The following is a 14,628-nucleotide window of genomic DNA, read 5'->3' as shown; positions in this document are numbered from 1 at the left end:
CTTCCCCTTTGTAACTAGCACCAGGTTGTGGGACCTGGGTACAACCAGATAGTCTCATGACATTTAAAACATGGATTGGTCTTGCAGCATGTGCATGAGATCACACTACATTTTAACCATGGTCGGAACCCCTGCTTCAGCCTTGGGCTATTACAGGTCTAGAATTGTTTGGAAACACAATGTGTGGTGTCCACCCTGGGAGACATCTTTGTTGTAAAAGGGTCTCCTAACATGGTGAGATTGACCGCCTAGATGGGCGCTAACAGCCACAACTCCCATTGTGATCAGCTAGATCAGGGGCTCTCAACCTTTTTCTTTCAGAGGCCCTGCCCCAGCAGGCTATAAAAGCTCCACCTCAACTTCTTTTCCTGAATATAAAAGCCAGGGCCGGCATTAGGGGGTAGCAAGCAGCGCAACTGCCTGGGGCCCCACACCACAAAGCTAAGATGCTCAGGCTTTAGCTTCAGCCACAGGTGGTAGGGCTCAGAGCCCGGAGCTTCAGCCCCACACAGCAGGGCTTCAGCTTTCCGCCATGGGTCCCAGTGAGTCCGACACCGGTCCTGCTTGGCAGGCCCCCTGAAACCTGCTCTGGTCCCCCAGGTGGCCCCAGGCCCCCGGTTGAGAACCACGGAGCTGGAGGGAAGAAAGCAGTGTAGGCCCCATGATTGTTGATTAAGTTACCTAAATTGCCTATTTCACAGTTCTCAGTGTCAGACATGCAAAAAGGCTTTGACCAGGCATATTGGATCAATTGTAAGGCAAAGCAAGAAAATTCTTTTCTATCCATCCTCACATAACAGGAGGATGCCAACGCAGTTACAGCAAACCCAGACATGAGTGACTCCTGGCCAGGTCCACGCTACAGTAAACAGGGGACCGGCTAGCACAGATTCCCTGTCGAGCACGGAATGGGATTTTTGTCTGTGCATCGTATTAGCCTTATCCCTACCCTTCATTATCATTCTTTAGCAGTTTCTCAGGGAAGAAAAAAAACCCATCCAGACCTGTCAGTTGTTGTACCAGCAACAAACTGCGCTTGAACACAATTGCTGGTAACATGGCTTTATATTTCATGTGGACTGGGTCTGAGTCTGTTTCCATTAATAGTCATGCAGAATCTGCTTTGTGAATTATGTTTCTGGGAGTGTGCACGGTTTCTGGTAATCCATGCAATGTGTATATAATGAGTAAATGCATATTTACATGCAAATAATATAGCTGAGCACTTAGTCCTAAACATTTTGTACTCTATTCAGCCATCTGGAATCAAAATATTTTGAGAATATTACAGATGGTCTTTATTTTAGTTTCAAAATCTCTTAAAACAAATATAAAGACTCTTTATAGCCAGTCTTGTCTCTACATTTACCAAACTTTTTCAGCATTTCGAGGATGTGCTTTTGGATTTGATTCGCCATAGTAGATATGCATGCGCTTACATGCCCTTTTCATCACCAAGTGCCAATAGGTGGACACTCACTCCGAGAAAGAGCAGGAAGCTTTACTGGTGCTACCCTAACCTGAGGATTTTTCAGCTCTAAACTTTGGTTGCAGCTCTTAAGGAAGCGACTTCAGCTTCAGTTCCTGGGTGATGTAGCTACACTCCTCCCTTTTCAGACTATTTCCTACTTCTAAATGTGACTAGTTTTTTACTCATTATCTGTATTCTACCAAGGACCTCATTCTGGATGACGAATGCAGAGCAGACTTCCTGTCAATATCTTCTGTAGATATACAGTGCCGTTTGTGTCTACAAAGAATGATAAATGGCCAAAATGGATGTTGGTAAATGCCTTGTCCAACATCTGTATGGCCAGCAATTGGCAACCAGTTATCCTCTCCTAGCTGTTATGATCACAAAATACATATAGCCAAACAACTGAATGTCTCATTGTTATATTTTTACATATGCCATTATTTGCCTTCCTCAATGGGTGTTGAGACAAGAAGTGAAGGAAGTTACCCATATACTGGGCAAGCTGCTCTGCTAATGTAAATGCACACAACTCTGACTTCAGTTGAGTTTTGCCCATTTACACCAGCAGAAAATTTAGCTGGCTGTATCTGTCACAGATGGAAACATGTGGATAGGTAAATACAATTTATTAATTGGTTGGTAGATCAAAAATCTTTCAGGGCCAGTTCCACTCTATGTCCCAGAGGGGGGACATTTTGCCTTTGGATAGCTGATTTCTATAAGAAATATAAGCTAGACAGCTTTCTACTGGCTGCGCATATGAGGATGCCAAAGAACATTTACTGTTCCAGTGAAAGTCAGTTATTTATACTTAATAAACTGGCTTCTGCTATCAGTATAAAACAAGTTCTGCCTTAAATTTTGCCCTCTTTGCTTAAACCAGGTCTTTGTATTTTTGATTAATTTATCACAGCTGCAGAAATGCAAATCTGGAAAGCGACACTTTCTGGAGGATGGCAGATTACTAGAGACCAACAGCTTACTATGGAGGTTGCTGACAAAATATTTCCGATACAAGTCATCTGAAGCTTTAGGGATCTGCAGTGCAGATTTGAAGTCAGAAGTAGTCTCATTTCAATAGATGCTGAAATGTCAAAATTCCTACTGCAATCTAATCATTACCCAGCTACAAGCGGTTTTCTGTAGGTTCAGTTATTAAGGGTCTTAAAAGGTTAACAGCATTTACAGAATTGTTTGTACTCTGTTCTGTTACTCAAGGGAGAGTAGGAGATAGAAACAATCTATGTGGCAAGCAAAGGAGTTATATTTTTGAAGAAAGCACAACTTAAGGCAGCAAGATAGGACTTCTAGAGTAAAACTTTGTTCCCCAGACCTCATTAATGTCTGAAATCTAATCAGTGTGGCTAGCTGTCTGTGATCTTTGAAAGGCAATCATTGGCTTGGTACCTGAGCTCTGATTAATACTTGGAAGCAGGAACCCAAAACTAATAGCCCTCTCTCAAACATTTATATGTTCAAATATTTAAAAAAATCTGAAGTTGGCTCTTTATCCCCCTATAGTGGCTATTCAACGCGGTTTATGAGTCTGCTACTGCCTCCTACTTGGTCCTTTAGCTCTACCCATAGCAGCTCAGGTTTTTACATCTAGTGGTCTGGGGTTTGCTCCCTGCCTATGTTACTTCTAGCATCATTCCTGATATTTTAAAAAGACTAAAAAAACCCACATTAGACTTTACACACTGATCTGAACAAAAAGGCTCAGGCTTGATTTCTTCAGACAAGAAGTTCTACAGCTGGGATCCCACCACTGCAAATATTGTGGCCCTTGCACTCAATTAGACTAAATCTGGTTCGCTCTAGCAGCGCTGGCCCTATGGAGTGTACCTTATCTATATTTTAATTAGGGCTGTCGATTAATCGCAGTTAACTCATGCGATTAACTCAAAAGAATTAATCGTGATTAATCAGAGTTTTAATTGCACTGTTAAACAATAGAATACCAATTAAAAAATTTAATATTTTGGATGTTTTTCTACATTTTCATATACATTGTATTCAGTGTTGTAATTGAAATCAACGTGTATATTATTTTGACTACAAATATTTGCACTGTAAAAATGATAAAAGAAATAGTATTTTTCGATTCACCTGCACTACAGTACTTGTGTGAATCTTTATTGTGAAAGTGCAACTTACAAATGTAGGGGTTTTTTTTAAAACACATAACTGCATTCAAAAACAAAACAGTGTAAAACTTCAGAGCCTACAAGTCCACTCAGTCCTACTTCTTGTTCAGCCAATCGCTAAGACAAACAAGTTTGTTTACATTTACAGGAGATAATGCTGCCCTCTTCTTATCTACATTGTCACAAGAAAGCGAGAACAGGCATTTGTATGGCACTTTTGTAGCTGGCATTGCAAGGTATTTATGTGCCAGATATGATAAACATTTGTATGCTCCTTCATGCTTCGGCCACCATTCCAGAGTACATGCTGCCATGCTGACGACACTCATTAAAAAAAAATGTGTTAAATTCATGACTGAACTCCTTGAGGGAGAGTTGTATGTCCCTTGCTCTGTTTTACCTGCATTCAGCCATATATTTCATGTTGGATGATGACCCAACACATGTTCATTTTAAGAACACTTTCACTGTAGACTTCACAAAACGCAAAGAAGGAACCAGTATGAGGTTTCTAACCAACCCAAGGTTTAAGAATCTAAATTGCCTTCCAAAATCTGAGAGGGACGAGGTGTGGAATACGCTTTCAGAAGTCTTAAAAGAGCAACACTCCAATGCAGAAACTACAGAACTCGAACCATCAGAAAAGAAAATCAACCATCTGCACGTGGGATCTGACTCAAATGATGACTATGAACATGCATTGGATTATTATTGAGCAGAATCCATCATCAGCATGGACTCATGTCCTCTGGAATGGTGGATGAAGCATGAAGGGACATATGAACCTTTAGCGCATATAGCACGTAAATATCTTGCGACGCCGGCTACAACAGTGCAATGCGAACGCCTGTTCTCACTTTCAGTTGACACTATAAACAAGAAGTGGGCAGCATTATCTCCTGCTAATGTAAACAAAACACATTTGTCTTAGCGATTGGCTGAATAAGAAGTAGGACTGAGTGGACTTCCAGGCTCAAAAATTTTACATTTATTTTTAATGCAGTATTTTTGTGCATAATTCTACATTTGTAAGTTCAACTTTCATAATAAAGAAATTGCACTACAGTACTTGTAACAGGTGAATTGAAAAATGTGATATCTTTTGTTTTTTACAGTGCAAATTCTTGTAATCAAAAGTACAAAGTGAGCATTGTACACGTATTGTGTTGTAATTGAAATAAATATATTTGAAAATGTAGAAAACATCAAAAATATTTAAATTGTATTCTATTATTGTTTAACAATGGGATTAATTTTTTAAATTGAGATTACTTTTTTTAATCGCTTGACAGCCCTAATTTTTATATGGCAACTATGTCCCTAGCATCCAGGCACATGGCTTTGGAAGGTCATGGAGGACAAGGCCATTTCTGAAGTAACCAAGTCACATTCTGTTCACAGCTTCATAGACTAGGAGCAGGCCTTTGAAAGTTGTTGGGAGGTAAACACAGAGCCAATGGAGTTCACAGAGCAGACAGGTGCTGTGTCCTTCTTAGCCAGCATTGTCAAGCCTGCAGGAAACGTCACAGCCTTGTGATAGCTGTGGATGGCCCTAGACAGAATGTGTTACAATTGACTCTTGCCCAAAGGAGACAAAAGCAAGGATTAAAGTAGCCCAACAAAGCGGAGGCCCATCTGCGAGGAAACTGTGACCCCCTGTGAAAAGAACTCATATTCAATAAAATGTACATTGTTCAGACAAAACAGAATCTCCCTGGAATTGCTGCAAGCCGGTACTGTACTTTCATGACCCAATACTGTACTCCGAGATTAAATCTTATCAAATTGCCATAGTGGTGACATAAAATGTTATGTTTAAAGCCTACTAGCTTGTATCTTATTTTATAAACTCCCAAAGTTATCAAGTCAGTATAAGAAAAAAACTGCCCTGATAAGAGAGAGACTTCAAAGAAAAATATTTTCTTTTAAGAAAAATGATTAAAATACAATATTTACTCTGAAATATAAAAATCTGAATTTTATTACTTCCGTTTTGTCATTAGTATGCAATATCAAACTAATTTTTCAGCCAGCCTTCATCTAGCCTCTAATATTGAACGCTTGTTTTAATGTGTGCAACTGACTGCAGTTACAGACGGTATGTGCAGCTTGTGTATATATATATATACTCATCATGAAGCAGACTCCCTAAAACCGTAATTTACACACACACAGAGGCTTGTGTGCACAAAACAGGGTGCACCAACATTGCAAAACTGATTCTTTGCAAACGAGGGCCCACCCAGTCCAACTCCCATTACCTTTAAGAGGAATTGGATCGAGACTCAATGAAGGCCAGATCTAAGATAATGGGCTTGTATGTTTAGATACAGAGGAGAAAGGCTATCAGAATACTTCATCATGGATGAAGTAATCTGAATAGCTGAAATGTACGTTTTACCAGTGCTAACCATTGTTTCCTATTATTCCTTTCTAAAATGTTTCCCTGATTGGTAAAAAGAGACTGTTTAAGACTAGGAATTTTAGCAATAGCTGTGTGGAATAATCCTTTTTAAAATACCACCCTTAATTCAGTAGTTATCAGATTAAGAGCTGTTTGCACTAATTCATGTCACATTTAATTCAAAATGTCACTCAATTTGCATTTTGAAACACACACCCTGCACACACACACACCAAGCCCTGGTTAATTACACAGCTGTAGTAGGCAACCAGCAAAGAAATATAATGCTTGAACATCAAAGCTTCAACATCTTCTATTTTTTAAACTAGTAAAAAAGAGCAAAAGTAACTGAACGGCCAATTTTGGAATAGTCAGAAAAGTATTTCATATGTTTTGGTATCAGATATATGGGGTAGTGAAACAGTTCTTCTGGAAAATAACTTGTTCTAATTCACTGTAATCTCAGAAGCATGTTCTCAATCTATTTTAGTAAGAATCCAAAATAATGAGACTCAAAATATCTGAGACATGAAAGTGCCAATCTTCAGCGGCATTCAGCAGCTTTACATCACTCAATCCATGTGAGCACCCAAAAACTGGGATAGCCAGTCTCAGGAGGATCATTCCAATGCAAAAGGGATCCTCCAGCACTGTAGTGCTGATGTAGCAGCCAGCTGTGCCAATTCAGATATTTCTTAGAGGTGGGGAGGAGCAAATTCCAATTCCCGCTTGTCTCCTCCTACAGGAACCCCAGGTCTCCTTCAGCTAGGGAGTCTCCCCCCCTCTCTGACCCACACAGCACATGAGTGGGTGCTGCCAGGAATCGAGTTCTGAAAGAACTCTCCTGCACTCCCTGTGCACCAGATCGCAACACTGTTTGACCCAGCTGACCTTCTATATGGACAGGCGAGTGGCCAGGCGAAATTTGAGCAGCGTTGCAAGGCCGTGCACCAGGTCACAATCCCACTCACTGAAATGTGGCTGAGCTGTCTTTCCAGCCATACGGAGGGGTGGGCAGGTCACGTGCCAGTGATGTTGTGACCACACTGCCAGAGCAATGCTCCAGACCGTTCCAGCAGCAGCCACCACACTGATTTAGTCCGGGGCCACTGCTCAAAAGTGGTCAGGCCACAGTCCCCCAGCTCCACAGAACTATGGGACTTTGAGCAAGTGCAACCCCCGCCAGCCAGCCCTCCTTTATTGGCACCACTTGTAGAAGCTCCTTTACCAGCTTCTATGGCTCGGGTTACCCCGGGAACTACTGACAGATAATGTAATGTAGAGCGGCCTTCAGCCGCATTATTGGAGAAATTCTATGGTTATTCCTCTCCTTTGGGCCTTTCTCCAGTACTGGAATAGGTCTTCAGAGGTCAGCCTAGTCTCCCTAAAGGGCAGCAGCCTCTGAGAATCTATCCAGTTACAGCTGCTAGATACTGTTATTGACTCAAGGCAGATAGCGCTCCAATAAAGTTCCCTACCAACCATATATGTTGGAAACACTACAGCTTGTGCATTGGGGTTTATGGGGCGCTACCTGCCCTTACATTTGCTAGAGCAGGAAAGTGAATGAGCCCAAGGTGGGGCAGAAGGGGAAGAGGTCTGGGTATTCACTTTGTAGGTATTGCTGCAAACGTACATAGATTCAAGACTAGTCTCAGCAAATGAGAGTTGTTTCTCTGTAGATTCTCCAGGGCGAGGACTAGGCCTTCTTTTGAGTTTGTTCAGCATTTAGCACATGCTCGCTAGGTGCTACCAAAAACACAGTACTTAGTCCCAACCTCTCAAAACAGCACTTTCCAATGTACCGCACACCATGGTGAATGTTGCAATAATACCTTGACTGCTGAGCTACTGACTTGTGAGAGAGATGAAAAAGAAGCCTCGTTTCACCACTGTTTCCCTTTTAAAAAAATGTATTACCATGTTCTGCTTGATATCTCATCTTCCTTAGGGGGAGCTAATTTATCCTTTCCACTCCACAAAGTGACCAAGAGTCACATTAGAGCTTTGTTTCTGCACCAGTGACAGTAGCATTCCGCTTGTGAAAAGTTTGTCTGTTAATTTAGAGTCAAATCCTGTCCTTAGGGACATCCAAAGTTCAGATAAGTGAGGATCCAGCTTGTGTGGAAGGAATCCCTCTTCCGTGGCCATGGAGCTGTTCCACAGGTACTATTCTACTGGAGTCTCAGAATCCTATGGACTCCAGGGGTGCTGCTAGAGAGAGAAACATTAGCTGTCCAGTTTTCTGTGTTATCTCCCCTATTCCTGCTTCAGGCTAACAGTTCACTGTAGCTTCACTCCCCTCACTTTTGGTCTATCTTATTCATTTAGATTTTACACTCTTGGGGATGGGGACAGTTTCTATGTGTTGGCGCAGTGCCTAGCAGAATGGGACCCCAATCTCCTTGAGGCCTCTACAAGCTACTGTAAAATCCAAGATACCCAGGTTTGATGATGATGGTTATGTAAAAAACTGCTCAGATATTTTTGTTCTGCAGGAGAAATTCCTACAAAAGCTCAAATACAAATTACTCTGTAAAAGTCAGTTTCTCATATTAGGCACATTGGCAACGAAAGCCAAAAAGGCACCATTATTATAGATTAAAGACATAAATTTATGTTTATGGATATGTGCAGTCAGCTCTTCTAAAGATGCTGCCTAATCATTTCAAGCATGGAGCAATAGTGACACCCAGTGACCAGATGTATAATTCTTCATGGACCTTGTATTTCTCAACCACATTTAATCTTAGAGTGTCTTTGACAGGTAATTTACATTTCTGTGCACATTGTCTCAACAAAAGCTTTCAGGTGAGCAAGCTTTAATTTTAAAGCTTTGTCTATTTTAAAACCAAGAATATGCATGGAGTTTTAGTGTTTGCAAAGGACAAAGTAATAAAGTCAATGTATATCTTGAATATTCAATTCCTACCATCTACAACTGCTCCCTTCCCTCCCCGCCCCCGATTTTAGGAATCAAAAACTGGGATATTGACACTTGAGCTGCTGAGGCTTTGAGGACTGATGGAAAAACAATATTGAAGACATGACCTATGCTTGCATTTCTAATGCACCTATCCCTGAAGTATTCACTGAACGTGTCAACCATAGGCATCTTATAAGTGTGGCTGACAAACAACAGGCTGTATTACATGCTGTTAATTTGCCACTATATGCAAAGTATTTCCGAAGTGCAATTAACTTTTGCTTTTTTTTTTTTTCTCCTCTGCAATAGGTCCCGATTGTTTCAGTTCAAAGAACCTTGCGCTGCAAGCACAGAAAAAGCTCCTCAGTAAAATGGCTACCAAAACTATGGCTAACATGCTCATCGACGACACAAGCAGCGAAATATTTGATGAGTTATATAAAGTCACTAGAGAACATACTAGGAACAAGAAGGAAGCTCACAAAATTATGAAGGACTTGATCAAAGTGGCAATAAAAATTGGGATCCTCTACCGAAACAATCAATTCAACCAAGAAGAGCTGGAAATCGTAGACAAATTCAGAAAGAAGCTGAATCAGACAGCCATGACAATTGTCAGTTTTTACGAGGTAGAATACACCTTTGATAGAAACGTTCTCTCGGAACTTCTGAATGAATGTAAAGACCTGGTGCATGAACTGGTAGAGCGACATCTGACACCCAGGTCCCACGGGCGTATCAACCATGTCTTCAATCACTTTGCGGATGTGGAATTCCTCACTGCCCTCTATAGCCTTGATGGGGATTGCCGACCATACCTCAAAAAGATCTGTGATGGAATCAACAAACTACTTGATGAAAAAGTCCTTTGAAACTTTGCCTTTTACAAAACAAAAAAAAAACTCCTTCCTAGAGCTGCAGCAAACTGGCCATACTTGGTGAGTTGTGGCAAAGCTTGTGAGCTTCCTTCCTACCATCCTCCTATTACATGGACTTCATCAGAAACCAGCATGTGCTCACTTGGCTTATGATGAACAAAAAAAAACAAAAAACAAAACAAAACCAGAAAGCTACAAATTGTAATTCGCAGTTCACAGGGATTTCAGCCTTTTCAAAGGAGGGGAGTCAATGGGGCTGCTGATGCTTATTAGTCAGAACAAGATCACAGCACATCCTAACCTCAGTATCTGTGTTGGGGTCTTATTGTGTGAAAATGAACCTAAACGCAAGACATGTGGCAGCGTCAAAGATAGAAGGGAAAAGGCAGAAAGGGTGTTGCATGGAATTGACCCCCAAACTGTTCTTGTATATGTTTTTATTATTCCTAAAAAAGATCTCCAAGGCTTAGATGGAAAATGCAGTTCTTATGGGCACAAGTTCTCTCCTTTCAATGGTGTCAGGAACCGATATGAGAGCACACCTCCAATTTTGCAGGTGGTTAAGACCATACTGGAGAGCAGAACTTTATAAAAGGGGGAGAAGTGAGACGAGTAGAGAAGCTTCTTTAAGAAGCATGTTCCCACTGGAGATTTTTGCTTTGCATCTGAGACTGTAAGTGAGAAACTTTTATTTTGATTCTGAAAAATAGCTTAGTGACTCTAAAGTCAAACATAATGAAGAAACTAAATAATGAAGTACAACATTGGCTTCAATAATAACATGGGTCCCACACCGTGACATCAAATAGGCTTAGATTAGAGGGCCATGCTACTTCCTCTGCAATTACTGTTTTCACTTCCAGAGCATAGATTTCCTGCTGAAGAACACCATGATATAAAGAGCTGAACACCTGACCGGAATAGTGATATTATTGGATCAATGAAGCCATCATCTGTCCCTTCCTTCTTCACTGAAACACCATTTCCACCTGCAAATAGCAAAAGCTCTCAAAAGACAATATTCAATGTATGGAACAACTTTTCAGCCTTGGCTTAGTGTATGTCCATTCTTAATTAATTGTGTTTATAGTCAAATAGTGAAGTGTGGCAAACAGGGGGGCCCAAGCTGGTATTTTCACAGTGCCATTTAAGTAGAGAACATACACAGCTCTATAACTAGGGCTTGTTAACATGGGAAAGTTATGAGCAACACCAAGAACCTATTGCATCTTATGCTGATACACATTAAAAAAAGCCACCCGAACAAACACACCAACACCTATTACAGAACAAGGATGAACTAAAGAACTTGCAGAAAAGTTACAGTGGTTGCAACAGCACAACTGTCCTGGCGAAAATCCAGATTTTATAATCCCTAGTCCAGAGCATCACAAAAGAAACCAGCACTGTCTAGTGCTTAAAACTACCAACTCAAGCTCTGCCACTGATGTCTGTAATCTTTGACATGTCACTTAACTTCTCTGTGTCGCAACCCGTAAAATTTCCCCTTTATAAATTGCTCTGAAATTATTGGATAAAAACCCCCACACTATACAAGAGTTTAGCATTGCTATTAGGAAACTAAGGGCTCGGCTACACTTGCAAGTTAGAGCGCATTAAAGCAGCCTCTGGCGCCCTAACTCACGACCCATCCACACTGGCAAGGCATTAGAGCACCTGGACTCTGCAGCTGGAGCGCTCCTGGTAATCCACCTCCACGAGAAGCATAACACTTGCTGCGCCTCGGCTGAAATGCCCCAGCATCAGTGTGAACGAGGTGTTGCATTACTGCACTCTGATCGGCCTCTGGAAATGTCCCATAATCTCCTTAGGTCAAGTGGCCACTCTTGTCATTGTTTTGGAACCGGCTGCAGGAATGCGGATATGCCCTTTCAAAGCTCTGTTTCTGACAGCCGGCTGCTTATCTGCTCCAGGACAAAGCAACCATTAGTGTGGAATGTTGCTTGCTGGGGGGGGGCGGGGGGGGCGGCAGGGGGAGAGGGGTCTGCTGCTGTCTGAACTTACAAGACAGCATGCTGACACGCTCTCAGCCCCCAAAAACGCACTCTCTTTGTGGCTACGCCAGTGTGCTTGAATCTGACAGTGTGGACACATTGCAGCGCTTTCCCTACTGCACTCTCCGAGGGCTGGTTTAACTCACAGCGCCCTACATCTGCAAGTGTAGCCAGGCCCTAAGACTGAGGAAATCCTGGTACCAAACGAAATGTTGGCAGAGAATTATATTGCTCGTTATTGAACTGAGGTGACTTTTCTCTTTTAGAGGCAGAGGGAAAATGCATTACCAATTCATCTGAAAGCCAACTTTGTTGTGCTAAAATCTCCAAAAGTGAAATTATTAATTAATTTCAACCTTTACATTGCACCTATTAATCTATAGGCACTATCTGCAATAGAGCAGAGCACGACAGAAAGAGTAGGCTCTATGATAGGACATTTTTGTACCTCAAGGCCTCCTAGAAGCAAGTGGTCACTCTAAGAAAACAAGTTGGTCTACTCAACATAGGTGGGTGAGAAAGAGCTTTCTTGTACTGCGTATATTTGAGAGTTCCCAACTCAAGATATTTTCCCAACTCAAATCAGGGCAAAAAGTCAAATTTCAAAAACATCCCAGGGGGGAGGAGAGGAGAGTGGATTTTTGTTTTGAGTCAATCCAAATGTTTCATTTCAGTAATTTTGACTTTTTTTTTTTTAATTTAAATAAAAGCCTTTTTGAGGCTCATTAACTTAAATTTCAAAACAAAAAGTAGTTTTGAGCCAGCTAAATCAGAATTTTTCACTTCAAATATTTTTCTCAACATTTTTTCAAGGTGGGAAATTCATTGAACTTGACCCTGTTCTGTGAAAACTTTGGTTTGGCAAATCAGCATTTTCTATAGGTCAAGCATTTTAGCTCCTTATAACTAGCGGACATAGACCTCTATCACTAAGTGCAATAACATATCCGCCAACAGCAGGTATGTACAGTTAGCCAAAATATCTATTAAGTTACACAGGGCTAGATCATGGAGTCGTCAAGTCCCACCAGCTAAAGCTGGCAGAGTTCATTTCCCCATCTGTGCTGCCTTGATTGCAGCACAGATACGTTGGTGTCAGGTTGGAGCCATAGAGGCTGCTCCCTGTCCCATGCCATGGCCTTTTGATATGAATAATTTGTGCAGAGTAAGAAGCATCTTATATTCCCGTACTTCCCTGGACAAGTGCATGCTGCAGGTCAAGATCTGGCCCTTAAAACATGGTACTTAGGAGGGAACCCACTAAAAAGAAAATCTACAGCAGCATCAAATGTTATTGTGTCTTGAGGCACTAACCTTTCCCCGTTTTGAAATTCTGTGAATTTTATAGCAACACCTTTGACTTACAGATACAGCAGATTTATAGTACATTTAAAACTCTGCCCCCACCATTGTGTTCATCCACTCCCACAGCTCTAAAGATACTTCGGTTTGAGACAGTACCTCCTTTTAGATGACATGCGAGTGACAGATAACCTTGAAGACAACACAGATGTCAAATACTGTGCCAAAGGGTGTATTACAATAATTAGATGCATATTTTTAAAACTCATGAAAAATTATGCATTTGAAAGCTATTTCGTTACCTAAGCAATGCTTACAGAGCAGATCACTGATCTCATCAGTATTACAGAGAGTTGTTTTCACATGTAAACATTATTCAAAATACTATAGTAACACAGACTTCAGAACATTTTCTTATACTTCTGTCTTTTCTCCCCCACAAAACAAATGTCATATGCATTGCAACAACAATCCCATGTTTCCTTTATATAGTGCAATTCTCCTCAGATAGCTGGATACCCAGCTACCTGATTCTGATACTAAAGGGGTACAGTTGCACATGGACAATCAGAAGTGTTCTTTTATCTCATCTTCGAAGAGTGTATTTCAAATGCACAGGAAAAAAAGCCATTTAAAATGGCAGCACCGTAGGCCGCTTGTGTTGGAGCGATTTTCCACCCATTTCCCTTGAATCCATGAAGCTTCTGTTCAATAGCAACTTATGTGGACTGCCCTTCTGTGGCATAATACAGAGATAAAATCTGGGCAGAAGGACTTGCAAGATTTGCCTTAAGTGGTAAAAACGTAGGCATTCACCAGAACCATATTTAATAATCTACATTTACATACAATATTGGCCAAAATCTGCCCCAAAGCACTACTTATCAAACTGATGGGGGGTGGGGTTTTTTGAGATTATATAATACATCCAACACAAATCCTAGTGCACAGAGCATATCAAATTTCAGAGGGTGTTTTTATTTTGTTTTGGAGCAAGCTAAGTGCATGTAAGATTTAAAAAAAAAAAAAAAAACAAAGCCAGAATAAAGCTACCATTCAAGAACGAAGACAGTTGAAAGAAAAACGATACTCTGTATGTGGTTTCTTTTTATGTCTTGCATATATCAGTATTCAGAGTCTGGTATTTTAGAAAACAGCCAAATGTCTGTCATTTTATTTATAAATTTTAGTAGCCTTAAGGTGGAGGAAAAAATGTTTTCAAGTATTTCTGATACTTGTATATCCTGTATATTCATTGTTTACTTTTATACTGGTGGCTTGGTATGTAATAATATTGGCAATGTTCAAGTCACCCATAAAGTATATGATGTATTATCATAATGTTTGTGGATTAAATGATTTGTGATTACTGTATTTTTGGTTTCCTTTAGTTTTCATTTTGCTACCTTGTGATGGGGTGCTCTACTCACCACTAGGATGGTGTCTCCTCCTGACCGTTCTGGGAATTAGCCTTGCGGG

General features: G+C 40.9%; 1 protein-coding gene across 1 annotated transcript in view; it reads left to right on the top strand.

Annotated features, from left to right (window-relative positions):
• Positions 1–11,801, top strand: part of TNFAIP8L3 (TNF alpha induced protein 8 like 3) — a 58,234-nt gene extending 46,433 nt beyond the window's left edge. The window contains exon 2 of the mRNA XM_084640810.1: positions 9,264–11,801. Within this exon, the coding sequence (XP_084496936.1) occupies positions 9,264–9,826 (563 nt within the window). The 3' untranslated portion in view covers positions 9,827–11,801. The remainder of the gene's footprint in view (positions 1–9,263) is intronic.
• The last annotated feature ends 2,827 nt before the right edge of the window (positions 11,802–14,628 follow it).

This window comes from Lepidochelys olivacea, assembly GCF_965140295.1.
Source record: "Lepidochelys olivacea isolate rLepOli2 genome assembly, chromosome: 10".
Classification (NCBI taxonomy): domain Eukaryota; kingdom Metazoa; phylum Chordata; order Testudines; family Cheloniidae; genus Lepidochelys; species Lepidochelys olivacea.
This window is presented reverse-complemented; position numbering and strand designations above follow the sequence as displayed.